General features: G+C 42.5%; 1 protein-coding gene across 1 annotated transcript in view; it reads right to left on the reverse strand.

Moving 5' to 3' along the window:
- Nucleotides 1–16,724: 16,724 nt before the first annotated feature.
- Nucleotides 16,725–25,013, reverse strand: part of LOC144783380 (cadherin-related family member 3-like) — a 567,696-nt gene continuing 559,407 nt past the window's right edge. Inside the window, exon 21 of the mRNA XM_078662381.1 lies at nucleotides 16,725–16,979. Within this exon, the coding sequence (XP_078518507.1) occupies nucleotides 16,771–16,979 (209 nt within the window). The 3' untranslated portion in view covers nucleotides 16,725–16,770. The remainder of the gene's footprint in view (nucleotides 16,980–25,013) is intronic.

The following is a 25,013-nucleotide window of genomic DNA, read 5'->3' on the forward strand; positions in this document are numbered from 1 at the left end:
CAAATGAGCATAGCGAAGCGGGATTCTTCTCACTTCCTTCCTGAGGGATACGGGACGGTGTAAAGAAAAAACCAAGGCATAAAGCAATCTATAACAGCACAGGTATTAGGTTCGGGAGCTGGGTGGGTCAAACATCTAATAAGTGTCCAACGTAGTCTAAACAACTTGCCAAGAAATTCTCTGAGGGGATTCAGTCCGTACGAATTACTGTTTGGGACTAGGATGCTAGTCTTAGATCTTGACAGTCAGACTTCAGTGGTGAAAGAAAAAAGCTTTGATATCAAAGATCGTTTGGCTATTTTACAGGACTTAAACGAAACAAGAAAAGACCTGAGCAACATAAAGTTGAAACAGCAGCCAACAACCACTGAAGAACCACCACCTGTCCCAGCAAGACCTGTCTGGATTCCAAAAATCTGGGATCTAGTCAGAGAAAAGATCGCGGTAAAGAAGAAATTTGGGCCTTCTTACAGAAAAGCAGTTCCTGTCTTGTCCATCAACGGGACAAGATCAGTTGTACTACCGCCACTTGCTGGTAAAAAGGAGAACCGAGTTGTATCCATCGACCTGGTAAAACCACAATCATGTGGCCGATAACAAACAGTAGGCCAAGTGGACTCCCGATAAGTAGTAGAACACCAAGGTTTGCTACAAGTACAGAGGTGCTAACTAAAAGGCTAATCACATTCGAAACGCCTACAGAACAACGCCAAGGACTATGCAACAATGCAATGGAACTCACACCTCTGAAAACCCAAATAAAAACATTTAGTAGAGACACACCAACCTACAATGAAGTAACAAATGAATATGCTGAAGCTGCAAGAAACAGTAATCCTGAAGCAATTGGAACAATAGACAGAACGGCATCCGGCTACTTCATCAACTTTGATGATTCTTCTGAAGATCTAAGTGAATCAAAGACACAGCCATCAACAAAAACTTTTAAAGATAAAGCTAAGGAACTTTTGAAACAGCTGAAAGAAACCTATCTGATTTCTCCGTGGATTGAATTTTGGGTGTCCTTTGGTGTATTCATCCTGATACTTTGGCTCATCATGATACTATGTTTGGGACGCTTCATTGAGGGAAAATCTGCTAAAATGGACACAGCAAGCCAGAAAATCAACTTGATCCTCAAACCACACACGTCTTCACACGTCAAGAAAAGAGAACTTTCTTCAGTCAATTTCACAGCCAATCCTATACCGGGTGGGGTAGCATGGGACAATACTGACTATGAAATTTATGGTCCGGTTGAGATCCTCAAATATCTACACCAAATCAAGATCTCGTTGAGTGACTTTGTAAAACCAAACTCATTTGCTGATGATTGGGACTTTGAAAGTATTAATAACATGATGTCTGATCTAGTGATGTCTGCTAAATTTACCAAACATGATTATTTGCAGGGTTCGTCTAATTATGATAGTATGTACTGCTACAACCACTATGGTAACCATTTTTTACATAAATCAGCACAACCTAGAAATGTTTTAAATTATAATCAATGGGAACATTGTGCAACCCCTCCAAAAAGAAGCTCAAGAACCTTTTATGACAAATATTCATACTTTTCAGGGTTCAACACAAGTAATGCTGAAACATTTTATTTCAAATTGTCAAATAGGACAGGAACAAAAACCATGCTTACAAACACGAAATTGATATATTCGGACTAATTTTTTGAACAAATGAATACATTTGGTTTTGATTATTGGGACAAAAATGTTGAAGTAAAAAGTGTTTGGGGTACAAAAGAATGGCAAGTACAAGGTATAGAATCATTGTTTAGAGCCTGCATGATCCCAGAACAAATTATATTCTTGAATGAAACTATTTAACAAACTACCTGTCTTGGATTAGCCAAAATCAAAGACTTAAATAAACCGTCTATTCCAAAACCAACAATGAACAGCAATAACTCTGCAGATGAAGAGATAGACGTAAACTATGTATTAAACCAAAACAGAACAAATCCTGATTGGAAACAATGGTTGATCTGGCCCACAGATACTAATAACTGTCAAGACAGATTCCTGAACAAAACACAGGGGTTCACATTGACCAGGCCAGACCCTAGATATTTCCAAAGACAACACCCAGGGATAATCACCACCTACAGTGTGGGCAAACTCTGCTTTCATTGGCTAAAAACTTCCACACTGACAGAAATTAAGCAACACCTAACTTTACTTACTGATGGTGCTGACTTGCGTGATTTCATTATAGGACCACGCAAACAGCGTCAAAAACGCTTCATAGCAGCCTCTATATATGCAGCTTACAACGAGGCCTGGAAGATAACTCAAATTGAGACAGCAGAAAGTATACGGGAAATTGACCGTATTAATTTGGAAAAATCGCTTTCTGTAGTGGACAATGGGTTAATGACTCTGTCCTCCAGAATCTTTTCATTGGACAGCATTGTGTCATCAGCAATCGACATAATATCGCAAGACTTACTGTTGTTACAACACGGTCAGTCTCAATTGCGTTCTATTGTACAGCTTGGCTGGACGTTACAAAACCTGCGATCAGGCTATGTGCCTTGGCGTTTAATCAACACAACGTCACTATTCACTATCTTTAACCTTACTGATGAACAGATCAGTATGGCACAGAAGGGTGCTGATTATACAATCCTGAGCATTGAGAAACTCGAGAGATTACCATTGACAATGTCAGAACGACCTGTCATTGAATGGATAATACATGGGATAATTAATATTCCGATATCTACTTTCAGGTTTCAATACTGCCAAAAATATATACAGGCTGGCATGTACGAAAAATTGGGAAAAGGGTACATTAAGACAACATGGAACTTGCCCTATTCACATGCATGTGTCAGTAATAAAGGACAGAAAGTGTTTCTTAGTGGCAATAATTGTGCAATGTCACTAAGCGGTACACTTCTGTGTAATGGAATTAGTTTGCATGGAGCCTGTGAAGGGAACTCAAATAACCTTTCATGTCACCAGCTAGGCGCACCTGCAACAGAGATAGAACCATTCTTTAAAAGACTCTATAACGGGAGTTACATTCTAATTGTGGATCGTAGATGTTGTAGTCTACTGCCCGGGGTTCCTTATCTCGTTAGTACGACTGCGAAGGTCATGTGCTGTGGACGCTTATTGTTCCCCAGCTCCTTTCCAGACAGGGAGGCAAGGGCATGGCCTAACTTGAAAATTACTTCTATTCGAGTTGATACTTTAAGCAGAATGAAAACAGTGCTTCTTCAGACGCCGACCAGGCTCACGTCATCAAAAGAAACGTATGATCTCCTAGTCGCAAGGACGACTGCAGAGATTCACTCATTGTTATCAACTAATTCCCCCATACATTTCGCAGAAATCCTGAATGAAATCTTAAATATTTCTGATACCAGTGGAGTCTCAAATGTATTTAAGACAGTATTTTTGATGGCATTAACACCATTCAAAGCCATACTGGGTATTTTTCCAGACTTCGTCCATTCGATTTTTGGAGGAGTTCCCCTCATTTTGGGACTAATTGTAGGAATCCTATTCTTAGTCCTTATATTTCGTTATGGCAAACCATGTCACAGACAAAACACCTGCGACAAGGGAAGAAACAATCCGAGCCATTGGATACCGGGACCGGATATCAAAAATCCTGGGACTAACCCGGCTTAGAGACCTGAACATGACTTGGTTTCTTTCATTTCGACCGATATGGCAAAGATGTGTTTTACCTGTATTAAGGTGCATGCTGTGCGGAGAAGAATGCGTGTTGGACACTTGTCTGACGCTACAATCGGATGCGCCAATGGATGCAGAAACACTGTTGGGTCCGGTAAAGGCTCATGCATTGTGCTGCCCTCAACGGCTGCCAATCCTGATGACGGCATTCGTGGAAACTTCACCACTACGATTAAGGGGTAGTGAAGATCAAGATGAAAGCAGCATCGATCAGGTACAACCTTCTGTCAGCAATACTACTCAAAACGTCAATGGAGACAATCATGCAGATGAATGCATGGTTACATCCTTTTCCGAATTAGTGGAACTCTCACAGGAAGCTGTTGACAGCTTTTTCAGCAGTCTCAACGATATGATGTTCTCACCAGAGCAGAAATAATGACTCTTGAACAAGCTAGCACACGGCGTTCCCGACACCTTGAATTTGGCCTTCAACTTTAATAATAAAGTAGCAAGATCGACTTTTCCTCCAGTCCACGGACAGCAATATTTTTTAGCAGCCCCAAAATATTTTTTTAAATTTTACGGGACACTTTTCTTCTGCTTAAAGTAAGAACTATTCTTAGAGAACTAATTTCTATTTTTAGAAACTTCATAGACATTAGCTGCCCGCTGGTATGTTCATAAATATTTTTTTTTCTCTTGAACTGTGATGAAGTGGTCTCGAACTTTTCTTCTGTATTAAGAGCCATTTCATGTGTAATTCTCATATTCGATTACTAATAATGTATACATGCGTGATTAATTTAGCATTAGTCTACTGCTTAAGTTCATATAGTACATATGGCTATTTTATTTTTCCCATACATTACATAATTTCGAAATGCATTATATGTATTTTGGGGTGGTAAGGTATACACGATACTCTACAGTATGTTTTACTATGCCTAGATTCGTAAATATGGCCATAGTTAGCGTGGAGTGGGTGTGATGTATTCCTATAGGTTCTGTATCGATCCCCCTATTCCTGACCCTATTCTGGTTAACGAGTTAACTAGCAGCCATCCCATGATGCAGAAACCGTTATCTGATTACGCCAGACCACGGCACAGGAGCGCGTTATCTGATTAGGTCATAACGCTTGCCATCTAATTAGGCAAGCAATATTCCTCCAGCCCCTGATAAGGCATACGGAGTTCTCAAAACAAATCAAACCTATGACAACCTGGGAAAAACCCTGCGGCCATTGTTTTGATTTCACCGAGAACTTCAGTAAAAGAATGTGCTAACGACCAGCTCGTATGACATCCTTATTGACGTGTCTATGTCCATCCTTACGTCAATCTCGGCACCTTACAGGTATAAATATTACCGATATTGCCTTAAGCAAACACACGCGGTGGTGACGAGACCGGAGCAGCGAGACTTGCCAAAGCCCAGCAGAGAGCGAAGCCCACTAGCTGCCCGCCTTCCTGACGCGCTGAGAACGAGACGCTGCTTTCTCCTGCCGAGAAATCCAGCTCCGGCGCTTCCGAGCAGCCCTCGCAGGCAGCTTGGAATATCGAGACCTCAGACGAGAGATACTATCCCTCAACCATCCTAGACCTCAGGTACGGAACTGAATAACCCCTTGCAGAGAATTCTTGAGTCAGTCACTTGGCAAAACAAACTTAACTTAAACTGATACTTTCTATCCCCGCCAACGTATTAGGCATAGGTCAGGTACACTGGGGTAGGCGTAGTTAGAAGCACCAGTTGAGTACGATTAGTCAAATGTTTATATGTATGTATCTATTTTATCCATTTTAAACCACCATATGGCTTAGAAACCATATAAATGTTTTTACAGTATTATTTTATAATTCTGCTTTTATTGTATGCACTTTACTTAACCATAAGTATTGCAATAATATCGATTCATTTCTCTTGTACGAGAAAAGAGACTGATCAATAAATAACATCTTTTATTGAACACGCCCGTCTCTTCCTTTTCTCTACAATCTGGTGAAACTAAGAATGCACGTACTGACTGAGTAAAATAAGTTGTCTTTTGTTTTCACACGACTCTAGAGATACACTCTTGATTAGGGGAGAGCAAAGTTGTCATGTTCTATGGTTGTCAGAAACTAAATCCCTTCTTGTCTATCCAGGGAGGTTCAACTCCTCCTTGTCTATTCGAGAAAGTTTCTAGTGAACTCTGAGCTAGCTGGCAAACCCAAAACTTTAAGTCTAATATCGACAGTAGAAGACCTAGTTAACGTCTGGTCTAGGTCTATACTATTGGAGGTATTATTCCAATGCGCAGAGCCTATTGGGATAATAGGAACTACACTACAAAGTGTTATCACTAAGTTGTGTAGGTGCAGGTATGGACGGTTTGTTTAGGTCTTTTATCTTGGCTAACCCAAGACAAGATGTCTGTTGGACAGTGTCATTCAAAAACATTATTTGCTCTAGGATGATGCAGGCTCTAAATAAGGCTTCTAATCCTTGCACTTGACAGTCTTTTGTGCCCCAGACAGTTTTTGTCTGAATGTTGTGTTTCCAAAAGTCGAAACCGAGTGAAGACAGCTGAGCATAAAAGGCTGCAGAATAAATGTGCTTGGTATTTGTAAACATACTTTTCTTTCCTGCCTTATTAACATTTTTAAAGTAAAATGATTCTGAATTTGAAACATTAAAACCTGAAAAGTATGGAAATTTTCCATTCTATGTTTTTGAGCAACCCTTTGGTGGCGTAGGGCAATGTTCCCACTGGTTATATATCAGTACATTTCTAGGATTTGCAGATTTGTGCAAGAAATAATGACCATAGTGATTATAACAATACATTTGTTCATAATCTGATGAGCCTTATAAGTATTCATGATTTATATTTTTTGCAGACATTTCTAAGTCTGACATAATATTATTAACAGTCTCGAAGTCCCAATCATCAGAAAAGGTACTAGATGAAACAAAGTTATTCAAGGAAATCTTGAACTGGTGTGGAATCTTCAACAGCTCTGCTGGGCCAAAAATGTAATAATTGGTTCTGTCCCAAGCTATACCCCCTGGTGTAGGAACAGCTGCGATGTTCACTGATGACAAGTCTCTTTCTTCACAATGAGATTATTTGTGTGGCTTGAGTAGTAAGTTGATGTTCTTACTTGCTGTGTCCTTTTTTAAATATCTTCCATTTATCAGCATTCCCAAAGTTATTACCAGAGTCAACCAAAGTAGAAGAAAAAGCATACCCTACAAAATCCAAAGTTCAATCCATGGTGAAACCAGATAAGTATTTTCCAGGTGATGAAAAAGGTCTGTTGCTTGTTCTTTCAAAGTTCTTTTTGCTGGCGTTGTTTCAGGTTCATTGGGATCCTCGGAAAACGTATCAAAGTTAATGAAATAGCCAGAGGCAGTTCTGTCAATTGTTGGGATTGCATCAGTATTTGATGAAATCGCTGGAAGCACTTAATCACTTGTTACGTCATTGTAGACAGGTGTTTCTTGACGAATGTTATTTGTGTCTCAAGAGGTACAAGTTCCAGAGCTTTGTTGCATAGTCCTTCTTTACGCACTGCAGATTCCTCAAAGGTGATGAGTCTCTTAGTTTGAACCTCTTGGATAGTAGCCAGATTAGGGCGTCTGCTACATTGTCGGAGTCCACTTGGCCTACTGCTAATTATCGGCCACATGATGTGGTTTGACCTGCTCAATGGACACAAACCTGTTCTCCTTTTTACCAGCAAGGGACTGCAGTAATACTGTTCTTGATCCGTGGATTGCTAGGACAGGTACTGGTTGTCTGTAAGAAGGCCCAAATTTCTTCTTGTCCGCGATCTTTTCTCTGACTAGATCCCCAATCTTTGGAATCCAGACAGGACAGACGTTTTGGCTGTCAACATATCGCTTGGCACAAAATAACACTTAGCTGATGTAAATCCATTCGCACCTCCTACCTAATTGTCAACCATGACAATGTATGATTTCAGAGGTGTAAATCCAATTCAAGGTATTGTAAATGAGTGTTGCAAATAGTGGTTAGCTTTTTGAGTTTGTGAATGCCCCAAACCACATCAGTTTGTAGGCATTTGAAAACCACTCTTTGATCCTTTCCCACATTGGAAATGGCTGGAGATCTGCTTCTGCCAAGCGCTTCAGTAATTCACTTTTCATGCTGAGGGCAAAAGAACACTTCCATGCTTTTTTTAGTGGATGTGAGAAAATGGGGTTTGAGCTGTGAAGGATGTGAGTCATACACAAGCAATACATCTGCAATTTCCTCCTTACTGGGAACCAAGCACCTCATTGCCACACTTGGCTCTCTTAGGGTACTGAGGAAGAGTAGGCTGAGGCCTACTCAGGGGAGGTGGTGTGGGCTAGTACCCAATGCCACTGGTATGCAACAACAACACTCAGTATATGATTGTCCAGTCAGTGCTTTTCTTATAAAATGGAAAAGTATGTTTATTAGACACACAACTAAATACTACACATTAAATTACAAATATGTAAAATCCTCAACATTGTCAATGCTCAACATTGTCAATAAAGCACATTCAATAGCATGTGTCCTAGAATCACATTTCAACTTTTGCTATCATGCTACTCTTGGGGAGCAAAGACAGGCACCATGCAATGCTCCCAGAGGTTTGTCCCTCCTCAAGAGCTCACTGAGAGGAACACGACTGTGCTCCTAATTTCCATGCTATGCTGGGGAGATGGGGTTCTCCGGAACAGGATGTGTGCGGTGGCCTCCAGGGATGGAGTCCCCAAGTCGAATTAGGCTCAGTGGTGGAAGTCCCAAGCATATCCTCCCCATTAAAAATGCCATGCTGAAGGTTATGTCATCTCCCAGAAGCTTGGCCCTGCCAGGGAGAATATAAAGATAATGAGGCACCATGTGTCAGGCTTCCTTGACTCTGATTTGTCTTTTATTGTGAAGCAGGATTCTTAAAGCATTGGTTGATGAATCTGTCCTCTGTCTGGGCTCCTGATGCTCTGTCCTCCTTTTAATCCCAACAGCTAGCAAGCCAAACCTAATCCTTGCCACACTACTCAGATCCCACAGCCTGCAGGCTACATAAACGGCACCTATGTGTCAGTAGAGTCAAGGTCCAGTCCACATAAGTCCCAGGGTAATCATCCAGGGTCCACCAGCTGATCCATTCTGACAACTGTTCCTTGGGGGTACAAAGGGGCCACCACCATGGGCCCTGGAGAGATCCATTCAAATCCTAGGGCAAGCTAATATATAGTCCATCTGTCCATTCTTGCAGTGGCATCAGGTAGCTTCTCCTTCCAGCTGGGCATTCTTTTGCCTATGTCACTCCCAGCTCCAGTGCCTCCTCAATATGTCTCTCCCTTGTGCAGAGGTTTTTTGGAAGGTGGACACCTGTGCCCAATCCGTGGGTACCATTTCATCACTCCTACCCCACGCCAATCCTCTTGCACAACAATCTGGGACACTTAGAGAAGCGTAGCTCAATGGTTAGAGCGGCAGACCCTGATGCAGAGGTCTGCCCGGGACCAGGGTTCAGTTCCCGCCTTGGCGGCTCTTGGACTCAATCTCCCCGGACCTGATAATTCTCGCCTCGGTGCCTAGTCTAATCATGGGTCCCACTCTGTGACTCTGGGCAATAGCTTGCTTAATTTCCACAACGGCCCCAGCAGCGCTTGGATGCCTGGCTTCACCTTGGGGGTGCCCAGGAGTGGACATTTCACATGGAAAAGCCAGGTAGGGTTCCACAGCGGTATGAGTGCAGCGCCGGGATGCCCCGTCGTGTGGGCAGCCGTGCGCTTTACAAATACAACACATTTACATTTAAATATGGTTTTTCAAGTGTTCTATGAAAGACCTTCCCTGGGAGCCTCAGTCCCACCCACAACTGGCATGGCTGCCTTATCCCTTCCCACTAAAACTTCAAAGGGAAGTCGTCTTATGTGTGGCTTTAGAGATCTGGCCTTACTTATTTGTTTCCATGGGCTTGGATTTGTCCAGGCTAAGCGCAACATAACCAGTTAATTAACATATGCATATTTCTTCCCCATCCCCTTTCTTTCTCAGGAACTCCTTCTGCTAGCTAGCAGAGAAATTCACTTGGCCCAGTAGTGGGGGACAAAGGCTTGGCACTGGAATATGGTTGAGCCAATGAAACACAACAATTCTTAAAGTGCCTTAAAAAGTACAGTTATAACAAAGGTGATAGTGGATCTAAATTTGGTGTACTTGTTTCCCTAAAATTGCTACCTGTTTGATATCTCTAGACCTAAGGTTATTAGGACTGCAGTGGCACACATTTTGCTCATAAGGTATAATGCAGTGAGTGCCCAGCGTTTTTCAGTCAGTACTGCTGACCTACACTATCAATGCTCACCTACATTATAAGGCCTACACCAGATCAGCACCAATCTGTGAAGGGTCTCGACTGTGACTTACCTCTGCGCAGATACATGGCAAAGCTACAAAGCAGTCTCACATGCTAAGCTTAAACATGTGTGCACACGGGTGGGATCACATAATCAAGTGTGACCAGCCCAGAGCCTCTTAACCTAGCTGCACAGCAAGGTGCCTTATCTTAAAAGGTAGACACTGGTGGTAAGCACTCTCAGCCTATTTCCACAGAATACACTATGATTGAGACTCAGGTGGTGAGACTCACTCACACTATTATCCAAAACCAGGAAGCCAAAATCTAAAAATCCAGAGGGATTAAATGGCCAGAACCTACCTTACAACTGTTGTGTATAAAAGCGGTTTCTCCAGGGGAAAATATTTTCCTGGGGGCTGTTAGAAATGGGACTCCTGCTTTGGCTGAGGTATGCACCCAGGACAGACAGGAACCACCTCTCTAGTCAGGGTAAGTGAAATACACACTAAAAGTTAATCTGTGCTCACCCTCTAGTAGCATGGTACAGAACAGTCAGGCTTACCTAAAGAGGCAATGTGTAAAGTATTTGTGCAACACACACACAAACAGTAACACAATGAAAACACCACATAAATATTCCACACACGTTTGGAAATAAAGAGAATATTTATCTGAGTAAAACAAAACCTAAACAACAAAAAAACAATTATAGAAGTCGAGATATGAATTGTTACAGAATAAACTAAAAATAGTACTGAGAAGTCACTAGCGGTTAAAACTTTACCTGAGCTCACAAGGTACCGGTGTGAATCCAAAGTTCAGGCTGACTGGGAGAGATGGCAGGCCGTCTAAAGGACCCAGACAGGTCCCGTTGAAGAAATACCTTGGCTAGAGCAAGTGTAGACATAGAGAGTCTAAAATGTCATCATCGAGCTGCACAAAGGGTTCCTGCGTTGTCACCAAGCTCCTTTGAAGTGAATGCAATGCGTTGTTTTTGACCTGCGCAGAGTGTCGTCATTGAGCCGCGCAGGCTGTGGAATAACTGTCGTCGATCAGCCTCTGTGTCAGCAACAAAGGACAATGGAACAGCATTTCTCACGCAGTCAATGAAATGCTGCAGCTTTTGCAGTAATAAGCTGCAGAAACCACTTCTGAGGCCCATAACTTGGTGGGGGTGCCCCAGGAAAGAGTAGGGCTCACAGAAGGCAGAGTCCAGCAGCACCGGCAGGATTACAGGAAGTCTTTTGTGTCCCTGAGACTTCAGAAAATAGTATGCAAGCCAGTAAGCTCTTGGAAATCGCTTGGAGGGAAGGCAGGGTCCATCTCTCCTCCAGCAGAGTCAAGGAGTGGCAGACAGCAGGGCAACAAGCAGAAAAGCAGTCCTTCCAGAAAAGTAGTCCAGTTGAGTCCTTTAAGCAGCACAGCAGTCCTTCGGCAGAGATCCAGAAGTGTCTGAATTCAGGAGGTCAAAGACCCAGTAAATTGCCTTTAATATAGGGATGACTTCAAAGCAACTCTTTGAAGTGCACAAGGATCCCTTTCAAGCCGTCCTGTCTTCCAGGCTACCCATGGGGGTAAATCAGTGCTTTGTGTGTGGACAGGACACTGCCTATTGAAGTGTAAGTGTCAGTCCCTCCCATTCCTCCCTGCCCAGGAAGACCCTTCAGAATGCAGATGAATGCAGTTTTCTTTTTTAGAATGTAAATGAGCCCCCGCTTCCTGTGCTTGTGGCTGTCTAGAAAGAATGCACACAGTGTAGCTATCACCCAACCCAGATATGTATCGGAGACAGGTTGTCAGGCAAAAAGAGAAGTAAGTACAGAAAATTGCTCACTTTCTAACAGTGGCATTTCTAAAACAGTAATGTTAAATCCAACTTCGCCTGTAAGGAGGATTTATCATTGCTATTCCAAACATATGAAACATTCATAAGCTACTCCTCTCTATTAAGTAATTACATCTTAAGTGTAATAAGGAATTCACAATATTGACCTATGAGAGGGGATAGGCCTCACAGTAGTGAACAACGAAATAAGATATTTGTCACTACCAGGACATGCAAAACATACAAGTGTATGTCCTAACTTTTATTTATATGGCACCCTGTCCTTGGGGTTATTTTGGGCCTACCTGCTCAATTAGTGCTGTACCAAGGCTAGAGCATACTAAGTTTCTATCAGTGTTTCCCAGGCTGCATGTGTCACAACAGATACATAGAACCAGGAATAGGAATACTCTTCAAAATATTATTTCAGCTACAAAGAGAAAAAGCCATGCAATGTGTCACCTCACTATTAAGCACATGCATACATTTAAGCCCATGAACATCATGTGCCAGTCAGATGTGTAATGATTTTCATTTCATAAGTAATTAGTTACAAACGTTTGCTGGAAACAATGTTGAATCACTTAAAGTTAAACTGATAAAATGATGACAGAGAAAGCAGATACAAACAAGGTTTATTAAAATATTTCAAACAAATTTGGCAAAATGAAATTCTCGAGTAAAAATGAAAATCCATGCAAACGGAGATACTTTTAAAATAGAAAACACGATAAATGATTAGTGATCACCATTAAGAAAATTCAACAAATGATATTTAAATTCCAAAGCTTATTTATTTCACAAAGTGCACCTGCTATTAAATTATACGCTCCACCAAAACACATTTTGTTTTAATTTTTATTAAGTCACAGATCTTGCAGCACAATCCTAAAGATTGTTATGGTCAAGCAGGCACGGCCCGTGCCGGGCGTTATACTGGGGCGGTGACGTCAGGCATGGGAGGGTCAGAGTGGGGGGTTGTAAAATGCGGGATATGGACCATTAGAGGTAAGTACCGATAAAAATAAATAAAACGAATTTCGTTGCCCAAGCTGCATCACATTTGGCGATGCAGCGTGGGCAACGAAATTCGTTTTATTTATTTTTATCGGTACTTACCTCTAATGGTCCATATCCCGCATTTTACAACCCCCCACTCTGACCCTCCCCTGCCTGACGTCACTGCCCCAGTATAACGCCCGGCACGGGGCGTGCCTGTGGTCAAGATGGTTATCTACAGATAGGTTCGTAATTCATAGAAACAGATATGCTGAAAAATCACTGTACCATAAGAATAAAAACACAATAGCACAGCTCATTAAACAGCTGTTGATGGTCAATCGCTCTCTGATAGAAAAACTGCATGGCCTGACAAAAACTAGAGGTGCATAGAAATATTTTAGTTTGAAGATATGCACCGAAGTGTTCTGTTTTCAGGGGCAGTGTTACACCCTCAAATAAACACATTATTGGCTTGGTAGTTGGGTCTGGGGGCCCTGAGCTGGGTCTGCTATCTGTGTCGTCTTTTCCAACCCAATAATGAAAGACAAACAGTGATCTTTGATGTAAATGGGAATAAGAGACACCCATCTGGTGGTTGAATTTCAAAATGTGAAACAACCTATCCTGGAATCAATACTGGCTTCTCTGCTTGTTCAAGATGTGTGATACTAGGCAAATATTTTATTTCACAGAAATAAAACATTTTCTTTATTATCACTTGCGCTTTTTTTAATTATCATTTGTGTGCACTTTTTAAGTACTTGAGTTCAGGATGTTTGCTGTACAGGCACCTCTTATGTTTGTTTTAATAGACTACTCAGTTGCTTCATTGCCCTTGGGGTGAGCCATGAATGTTTCTAAAAACTATCACTGTTAATTAACGTGTGTCCATGCAGTGATATTGTTTAAGGTACTAAGGTGAAACACTTCAGCATGTTAAAGAAATTCACTTTTTTGAATTTTAAAAAGATGACATCATATTTGTACTTTATGTTTGTTGCACAATGTACATGCAAATGTTTCAATGGCTCCGTTTCTGCACAGACTCTTCGAACCAAGCCAGACCCAAGGCATGACTTGCCCTATTAACTTGGCTGCTGGCCCTCCTCTATCAGCGACTCAGGCTTAATATATGGGGCCAACAATCATGTGATAAAATGGTTTGTAAAAGGCAAGGAATAGACACATGTAGCCCTGCCCAACTGCACGTATTTGACAACTCTACCATCAAAGCTTCTCATAGCAGAGATGAAGAAGAGTGTGGGCAGTGAAAATAGATTGCAAATAAGTAATGCCAGGGCAGGGGCTCCAGGCCATTGTGTTTTATGTGACTGTAGTCATGAGGTCCCAAGGAGAACTGCCAGGCCCAAGTGGATTGGGCAGGGTCGTACCTTGAGTGGGAGTGTTTGGGATGCGACAGCCATGGCATGTATTCTTGGTTTGGTAGTTGTGCTTAGTGGCCCTGAGTCAGGTCTGCTATATCTGTGTCAGTTTTTCTCATCATTCTCATTTCACTTAGAGGTTTTAACATGTTAATTTTCTGGATTGAGATGTTAAATATATAGAGTGAGTGGTTTCCCAAAAACATAGCAAATCTGTACCCATAGAAGTATTCCTTGAATGGGCACAAACGTACTACTTTTTGGGTTTCACAAACACTGGCAGTAGTAGGCTTGAAAAGTCGTGCCAGTTTCAGGTTTCTAGGCATACTGCTGGCAATCAAACACCCAAAAGGCGATAAGATAAATGCATGCAGATAGACTAATCTGCAGCAATCACTCTGGGTAGCGTTCCAAACCATCATTTTTGGCCTACTGGATCCCTTTAGACAGTGACCAACATAATGTAGATCAGTACTTACCCTGTCCCTCATGGAAACATCCGTCCCAAACATTGGTCATCTCACCACTACATCCTACAGCCCATTGCTTTTTTGGGTCAGAAGTTTGAGACACACACCTGCTCGAATCTCACTGGCCACTGATTGTAAGTGTGGCACAGACCCTTCTCTTCCATCATCCATGATAATTAAGAACCCCGGAAAAAGGGTATTTGCACACCTAAGTTGCACATGGGTCCACAAATACCTGTCTTCATGAATGCGGATTCCATTGTATTCATTGCAAAACACAAATTTGCACTTGTGTATACTCACAAAAGTTGGTAAACACCTACAAACTCATAAGACTGATATTCAGAAAAGCTGTATGAATACTTCCCTAGTCCCCGTTCCCCCGCACCTATCTCACCGGGATTAGTTTATTAATTTTCTACTTTTTAGGGAAAAGACTAAACAAATTTTAAAAGGGCAAAATTGGAGTGAATATCCCCAAATTTGTTAGAGTATTAAATGGATGTTTACCCCACGGAGAAAAGACATGTGTTAGCAAGTGCAAATTAATGTATGCATTACATTTTTCCATTTGGGAATGAATACTTTTTACATTTTCAAATGAGCAAACGTTAGGCATGTGAGTATTATTGAGAAGGGAAATAGTTGCAGCTTCCGGGCAGCTTGCCCTTAGAGGTTTACGGCCTAGAAAATCAGTAATATGCTCTCTAAAAGTAACCATAACCCCACAGGAGAAAAAGTCCAACGTGCTTTGTGAATTGAGCCAAGTCTATTCATTTATTCGCCCCCGTTAATCACATAGATGGAGGAAGAGGGGCCTGTTTCTTTCAGCATCTCTGTCTCGTTACCCTCTACACACACATGGATGATGCGAGTGGAATGAAGAGAAAGGCCTGAAAGGAGCAAACATGCTGTAATGCCTTTATGGTACATTCATATCTAATGCAGACGTGTTTGGGGAAAAATGAATAGCTGCACTTAAATATTGCATAAACACAACTGTAAAGAGATATGCGATATGACCCCTACCTACTTCACAGATTCCCCTCCGAGTGACAAGCACTTGGTCAGAACAAAGCTAGGCGCTGTGTAAAGGTGGTTTGTGCATCTGTGCATCCTCCTTTGCGAATTAGGAATCTGCATGCAAATGCACTTGTCATGCCCACTGCCCAGTTTCGAAAAACGAAAAAGTGCTAGCACTGTTGTTTGTGCACAGACTCTCTCTTTGTAGGTAAGTCAACTATTAACACATGTGTTTTCACCAATATTTAAACAAAACGACGCTGCGCGGTCTATACCCCTTCCCCTTCCTTACTTACTCCAGTGAGTAACTGGAATATGGAACATTTTGATCATATCTTAAAACATATTATAAAAATGATTTCCATTTTGGGTCAATTTGCCTCAAACAGTGCAAACCATTTTACTGCGTTGCGGGTCTTAATCTTGCACAAACACAGTTCTGGGACATCTGCGCCTAAATGTTAATTGGTCCCACGTGCAGCTTGAAAGATTTTATGTTGAGAAATGACATACCATGGTAATGAGGAGATAACAATCAGGGGCCTGCTAGACGCCTGGTTTGGCAACAGTAAGAAGTTGTGCATGTTTTGTCTGTATAATTTGGTGACTTCGTATTTCTATAACTTGCTGGTTTAGCCTCTGCTCAATGCATGCATTCCCTATGTTATATTTTAAGACTATTATAAGAATCCAAATTAGCTTCGAAAACCATCTCCTAAGTGAGAAAGTAAAACCACCAGCTTCAGCAACAATGTCAATTGCATACTGCGTGTTCTTCCTCATTACAACGAAAAAAGCATAGTTAGCGAGTAGAACATCTGCCATCGCATTAACTCCACCACCATTGATGAACTAATGTCTAAATGTGTGACATTTACATGGAAATCAGTGGCACTGTAGCAAAGAGGACAACAACACTAGTAGCTGCAAATACTGCGAATCTGAGCAAGATTAATGTAAAGATAGTAAAAAGTTCACAAACAGAAAAAAGAAAGGTCTGGATTTTGAGTGTTCTTCATCATAATGCAGGCGTTATTAGGAGAAAGAACTTCAGGTGTAAGTGGTATTTAAGGTTTCAAGTTTCAGTGGTTTTACATTGGATGGTGTAACAGGTTTCGGTGGTGTAGTCCTCTTAAGAACTGTCTGCTCAGGCTCTGGGGCTGCCTCTGTTAATTTTGAACCCTTGAACTTGGGCTGTGGTGTGGTCTTCCATCTTCTTGCTCCAGATCTGCTATTAAACTCATATAATTGTCCTGTGACTGCGAAAAGAAAGACACATGTAGTTAACCTTACTGTCAACATTGACATAAGATAATTCTCATTTTTCTTGGCACTAATACATTTTCAAGAGCTAATTACAGCTTAGATCATGGCTAGAATGCTAAGTCCATATTCAAATATCTGAGAAAAATTGTGGCTTGTACTTCAGTTAACCTTACTGTCAACATTGACATAAGATAATTCTCATTTTTCTTGGCACTAATACATTTTCAAGAGCTAATTACAGCTTAGATCATGGCTAGAATGCTAAGTCCATATTCAAATATCTGAGAAAAATTGTGGCTTGTACTTCATGTGCAAATTACTTTTTTACATCTGTGCATAATTCAGTAATTTATGCTAATTCACAAATATTTATTTGAAGTATGTATGTAAATTAGGATTGAGATACATTTTTCAAGAAAATGTATGTGATTCACAAAACAAAATATTTTCACTGCTGTTAAAAAAATGCATTTCAGTAGTGAGAAAGATGCTCTTCTTGTTGAAAACATATAACAAAGTTACAACTTTTCCTCCTCACATTTTTCTTGGTATAATCCTAGACATAAGCTATAATAAAACACGAATGATAGGAGGGATTCCTATGCTTCTGCTTTGTTTGTCATTAAAACTGCTTTGCCATTTGCTAATTCGTGTGTATAACCCATCCTTTTGAGGTCTGACATAAGTCAACACCTTTTGATTTTACTAGAACATGTAAAATATACTTACTTATAGGGGCTTCCAACTACCTTTCTTCATCCATTGGTCATTGGTATGTCATTCACATTTTGCATGGGCTTACTACAACATACAGCATGTGGCAGTGGGTCAGCCTACTTATCTTCACTATAAGTGACTGTCTTTTTCTCTCTCACAAGAAGCACATTTGCACACAATGTAGTCCTCTTCAGTGCCAGCGTTTTTGTTTTGACTTTATAATTACTTAATTATTGCCTATGTGTTTAGACTCTGATATGATAGCAGGACGCTTCTGAAGTACATTCCAACTTTATCTTATCTTATCTTCATCTTTATCTTAATGGCATTGGGAATCAAAACAAAACCTACCTGCCAGACGCCGCCAGACGCCGCCACCGCCAGGAGTCATTGTGAGGCAGCCAGGCACCGCAGAAGCACGCTGACACCGCCAAGAGTCAGTTAGCAGCAGACTACAAGCGTCGCCGCTCCGGGACTACAACTCCCGGCAGCCTACGCGGCGGCGCGCCTTGTGACACCGCGAGGGCGCCAGGAGGCGCACATAAGCGCCACAGGAACCGGCGGAGCGGGGGAATCGAAACAAAACCTACCTGCCAGACGCCGCCAGACGCCGCCACCGCCAGTAGTCATTGTGAGGCAGCCAGGCACCGCAGAAGCACGCCGACACCGCCAAGAGTCAGTTAGCAGCAGACTACACGCGTCGCCGCTCCGGGACTACAACTCCCGGCAGCCTACGTGGCGGCGCGCCTTGTGACACCGCGAGGGCGCCAGGAGGCGCACATAAGCGCCACATGAACCCGCTTCGCGGGACGCGAGCGGGACGCCTGGGGCGAAGCCCGGGCAAAGAGCGGGCCCTCTACGGCCCTCATCGGCAGGAGGAGGCAGGGGCAGGGCCAGAAACGCTGCAGGAAATTTCTTGTGGCCCATATCTCAAGTAAGACTTACTGCTGTAAGACTTTGCTATTTCACATTTTATACGTACATTTGAGAGTCTGTGTGTATTCTGAAACATGCCTAAAAAACCTGAGGAATTCCCGCTAAACACTATTGACAATTATCTCGTCCAGACTGTCAAAAAGATAAACATTCATAGGAGAGACTCTCTGGGGCTGAGTCAATCCCCAGACTTACGATGTCTGCCCCCATCTGCATCTTCTCTGATCGACGATACCATACTGCAGGAAGCCCATCATGTGGTCATAACTAATGGCCCCATTTCTCAGGAAACAAGTGGCATACCTGCTAATATAGCCCTGGCCTCTGAGGTACCTAATGTAGAGGCTGCGAGCCATATTGACATTGGCTCGGAACAGGAGAAACAGACTTGCGTTTCATCTGACGGGCAGTCGCCTATAGAGCATGCCACTAGGCCAAGACGACTATGTACCAAAAACTCATCAAAACGGGGCGGGCTACGATCAGGGACAAGATGGAAGAGAGCTACCCCAAAGTCTAAGCAAACAAACATTGTTGAGGAAAAATTAAATCATACAAGTGAGGACGCCCTTTTTGAAAAAATTGCTGATTTCCTGGAGTTAAAAATCAACGCTGTTATTAAACCCCTAATATCCAAAATTGATAAACTGCAAGCGGAGGTCAAGAAGTTGGGTGGTCATCATACTATGGTTGCAGGAGGGATAGAAAACATAACTACGCTAGTCACAAATTTGAGTATTAACGCAGGGGGAAATGTTGTTAGCGAGTTTGTAGGTGAAGGCGTAGGAAATCAGTTGTTAGAAGAGAATTCACCACCTCATCCACCAACATTGACTGTTGATAGTGAAGGCCCTGCATTAGCTAACACCACAACAGACAGAATCCCTTTAGTCAATATCCCCCCAGTACAAGCTTACTCAATGGACCCCCTACAGTTCATAGTAGAAGCCACACCAGTGGTTTTAGTTTTAGCAAACGTGCCTCTTCTGGAAGGGGGTACAGTAGAATCCCCGACTTCTCTCACAAGCAAGGCCTTACACTGGCTAACCAGTAACACGCGGCTAGCCCCAGGGGGAAAGCACCATCTGGCAAGCGTAATCAAGTCAGCAACTAGGGTCCCCTGGCTGGGAAACCGTCCGAAAAAGTTTAAAGGGGACTGTGTGACAGTGAGTTTCTCTAATCATGACGTCCTCCCAAATATCCTCGCTAATACACTCCCTCCCCAATGCAGACAGGGCACTGTTGATCCCTTAACCCTGAAGTTTTTTTACGGTGAACAGCAGAATGTTTCTTATCCAAGGACCCCTGCCCTGGGGTGTGGTAGAAATTGGGATTTGAACTTTGGATGGGACCAGGACCCAAGGTTTAATGTAGCAACTCATCATTCCCATTCAGTACAGCACAATCCTTTTGTACAACCCCTTCAACTGTTCAATCGCTATGCCCCGTTATCTTTTATGGATCATAACGATTGACTTTCCCCTAGACAAGTCAGTATTGGCGAGGGCTCCCAGCCTGCCTCCAGTTTACCAGTTCGGAATTCTGCAGGTATTAGGCCCTGTAGAATTATGAGCTGGAATATTGCTGGCCTTAAAGCCAAACAGAAATATAAGAATTGGCTGGACAAAATTAGATCCTATGATGTCCTTGCCTTTCAAGAAACTTGGGAAACGTTAGACAGAATAGTTTTGGATGGCTTTTCTCATTTCATTGTACCTGCCGTTCCTAGTAAAGCAGGAAGGGCAAAGGGGGGCTTGGCTATATACATTTCATTAGATATTCAAGGAAAGTCAAGACATATTAAATCTAATTCAAAAAATTGTTTAGCGGTAGAACTAACTACACCAAACTCTCAGCCCATATTACTTGTTAATTTTTATAATTCCCCCGTCAGTCAAACACCAAACGAGCATCTGGTAACTCTAGAGGAATTCCTGTCTACCCACAGTGAGAATAGTGCCTATGGGTATGACATCATCCTTATGGGCGATTTTAACATCCATCCATGCCCTACGGATTGCCACGCGGAACACGAGGAATCTTCCCTCTATTCCTCCCCACCGCATTTTGAACACTCATCACGTGGAGAGGCTTTGGAATTGCTCCTAGCCACTTTTAATCTTTATGAATCAAACAGTTGCCCTATAGGCCTGAGGTTACCAACGTATGTGGGTAATGATACAGGCACAACTATAGATTATATCTTTTTATCCTCTAGTATTCTGCCTGAAGTGATTAACTATAAGGTAGAAACTACAGTTTTTAGCGACCATAACCCTGTGATTCTAGAGACCATACCACAAGGAGTCTTGGCAAAAAGGGAGATTGATGTTTTATGTGTAACAGAATTAGTCCCGAGAGATCAGAATCGTAGACTGAAGTGGGATCAAGTAACCCCAATCACCTTTTTACAAGACACTCTGGCTAAAGTTGAGGGGGAAGTGGCCATTTGTTTGGATAACAATAACTCTGGTACTACCATGATAGAGGCTTTTAATGCTATCTGCTGTCAGGTCAATTTAGACCTGACCGTAAAGATAAAATCCAATAGGCCTAGGTGTCCCAAATGGTTTGATTCAAATTGTTCCAAGGCTCACTCAATCCTCCTAAAGGCTCTGAAAAATAAACCTAGAGATAAAGAGCGGATAACATTACTGAGGAAACAATACAGTTACGCTATCAGGGTGAGGAAATCTGAGATCAAAAAGGAGGCCTGGAATGATTTATTATCGCCCGATATACAGTGCCAAATTTTGGGCAATAATAAACCACCCATACTTTGTGGGACTAGAAAATCAGAGAGCAGATTGCATCATACCAGACGAACAGTGGGTGACACATTTTGGTAACATCTATAGTTGTCCCGATACCACTCCAGACTGTGAGATGCCTCTCACACAAGTAGTAACTACCATATCTCCTTTTAGTTTAGAGGAGGTGAAAAAGGCAATTAATGATACACTCCATAAAAAGGCACCGGGCCCCGATGGGGTTCCCGCAGACTTTTTTAAGAGTGCCCCTGAATTAAGTGCTAAGATTCTCACAAACATTTTTAATGCTACTAGGGATCTTATTTTTCCTACTAGTTGGGCCAAGTCCACGATAGTTCCAATCTTTAAAAAGGGACAGAGGACAGATCCGGCCTGTTATAGGCCAATCTCTCTCATTGATTCCATCGTTAAAATCTTGGGAAGAGTCCTTTTAGGAAGATTGACTCATTTTTTAGAAGGGAAGGGTGTCCTATCAGACGCGCAATATGGTTTTAGAGCCAAAAGAGGAACTTTAGACCAGTGCCTAAACCTAGAACTGATCATAAACAAATATGTAGTTGCCAAGGGGGGTTCTCTGTACATGGCCTTTATGGACCTCTCCTCAGCTTTTGACCTGGTTAACAGGGCTAAGCTGTGGAGGGTCCTCTTGACTATGGGCATTGACCCCCCTTTGGTCAGCTATCTGGCTGAGCTACATAGGGACCTTATGACCTCGGTCAGAGTGACCAGGGAAGGGAGATGCACTTGCCACTTTAACTCAGAGAGGGGGGTCAGGCAAGGGTGCATCCTTGCCCCCCTCCTCTTTACTCTCTATATAAACAATCTTGAGGTAGTCTTGGCAGCATCCCACACCGATATTATTATTATTAAGCGTTCTTATATAGCGCTCGATTACCCGTAGGCATCTCGGCACTTGCCTTGGGAACCCGTCCTGGTTTTTCCCTGTGAGATACCCACACTGGGCATCCCCAAGGTGAAAGCCAGGCATCCCGCCGCGGGGGGGGGGCCATAGTGGAGATTAAGCAAGCTAATGCCCAGAGCTGCAGAGTGTGAACCTGTGACTCGAGTAGGCACCGAAGCGAGAATTATCGAGTCCGTGGATATTTGGGCTCAAGACCCTGCCGCGTCGGGAATTGAACCCTGGTCCCGGGTCTGACCTCTGCTTCAGGGTCTGCCGCTTCTAATCAGTGAGCCACACTTCTCCACTTCTCCGCGTGCAGGTGAGACAAAGATACCTGTCCTCCTGTACGCGGATGACGCAGTTCTTTTGGCACGCTCTGGAGTGGCACTAAATAAACTCCTTTCATCTTTTGGGGATTTCATGACCTCGTTGGACATGAAAACGAATACAGACAAATCTCATGTAATGATTGTAGGAGCTGCAGGCAGGAAGAGAAAGTCGAAAACATTTTACTGTGCTGGGAAAGAGGTCAGGAGAGTTCCACCTTTTCCATACTTAGGGGTGACCTTTGATGAAAAGGGCACTTGGGGCCCCCAGCAATCCGTTAAAAGCAACGCTGTTGCAAGAGCGGCAGCAGGGTTGCTTGGCTTCGCTAAAAAACTGGGAGCCCGCCCCATGGAAAATATTATAAAGGTTTACAAAGCTAAATGTTTGTCTGTTGCCCAGTACGGTTCTGTTATTTGGGGGTACACTAACCATGAGAAAATCCAGAAAGTAGAAAATACATTTCTGAGAACCCTGCTTTCTGTCCCCCAATCGACTTCCACCTATGTAATACACACAGAGCTAGGATTGGGCTATATAACTGACATCTTAAAACTAGCCCCAGTTATAGGATGGTTGAAAACTTGGCTTAACCAGGAGCTTACATTAAATCACATCATCTTAAAAGATTGTTTAGCCCTGGACAGAGCCCAAAACATCCCGTGGGTAAAATATGTACAAATGCAGCTAATTTTAGCCGGTCGTCCGGAGCTTTTCTCATCCCCAGATTTGATAAGACAGGAAGATCTCAAAATAGTAAAAAATACCCTGACAAATGTATATGTTTTGGAGAGGGAAGCCATAGAGCTAAAAAAAAAACATGGTTAGGAAACACTGTTTGTTGACATCTGTTCCAGGAATGGAACTGTATCTCCTCCTGGTAACAAAACCATACCACCGTTTCCTTTTAACGAGATTTCGTTTTGATCTGATCCATCTTATTCTGGGTAATTTTAAAATATGGAATAGACCCGAAAATGCCGAACCATGTGACTGTGACCACTTTTCCATCCAGGATACGACTCACTTTACCATGTTCTGCGGCCATTATATTGAGATTAGAAAAAGATATTTGTTTCCAATTTTGCGCAATTTAGGCTTTACCCAGGTTAAACCAGCCCTGATGTACCTGCAACTCCTTCCCAATGTAAGAGTAGCTTTCCATGTTGCTAGCTTCTTAGTTGCAGGAGCACGCATAAATAAGCATCGTACAAGAAATAGGCACCTTATTCCTGAACATTGATTCCCCTTTTTTAAAAATATCTTTTTAAAAAAAATGTCTTTTTAATATTTTTAACATTCCTGTATAACTCACTTTGTATATTGTGGTTTTAGAGTTTCTTAATATTGAATGTTTGTTATAATTATGAATTAACCTGTGTTTTGATGAATTGTGTTTTGATGAAATGTGGCTATGTAATAAGGCTCGTTCTTTTATGATTTTTAATAATCGAATAAAGATAATTGACTGACTGACTGACTGCATTGTAAATTCCTCAGGCACGGCCTGTGCAGGGCGCTATACCGGGGCGGTGACGTCAGGCGGGGGAGGGTCAGGGTGGGGGGGTTGTAAAATGCAGGACATGGACCATTACAGGTAAGTACCCAAAAAATAAATAAAACAAATTTCGTTACCTGCGCTGCAACGCCAAATGTGATGTAGCGCGGGCAACAAAATTCTTATTTTTTTTCGGTACTTACCTGTAATGGTCCATATCCCGCATTGTACAACCTCACACCCTGACCCTCCCCCACCTGACGTCACCGCCCCGGTATAACGCCCTGCACGGGCCGTGCATGAAATTCCTTTGGGAATATTGTGCTGGTTTAGAATGTTGAGTTTGCAGTTACATGCAGAAGAATAAAGACGTTATACTAAGCATAGTTTTTGGGAGTACCCGGGCTAGGGAAGACACTACAACTGGCGACGAGATAGGTGGAAAGTAACTCAAAGTTCTACAGTGCTTTCTCAGAGAAGTTGCCATGGTCCGGCAGGTTGCGGGTGCTTGCCACGTATGCCTCAGATGAAGTGCAGAATCGATGTTTGGCGTATGTGGAGTCAACAAATCTCAGCCCCAGTTCTGTGTTAAGCATTTGAAGTTAATGAAATCTTTACTCATAAGTCTACACATCAGTGGCAGAGAACCAGCTGGGAAGGCCACACAAAGAGGTACTTTGCTACTACGCAACTCAAAGCAATACATTCATACGGAGTGATAATGTTGCAAGGTTGAGGTGCCGAGGTGTCAGACAGCCCAAAGAGATGCTCCAAGGCAAAGTGATAAAAAAAACAATCATCTGCTTACCAGTAGTGAGTAAAGAGAGTCATCATGCCAGAGCGCTGAAGGGAGTGACTCCAGATAAAACACTCGAGTTGT

This window comes from Lissotriton helveticus, chromosome 9 (genome assembly GCF_964261635.1).
Source record: "Lissotriton helveticus chromosome 9, aLisHel1.1, whole genome shotgun sequence".
Lineage (NCBI taxonomy): Eukaryota > Metazoa > Chordata > Amphibia > Caudata > Salamandridae > Lissotriton > Lissotriton helveticus.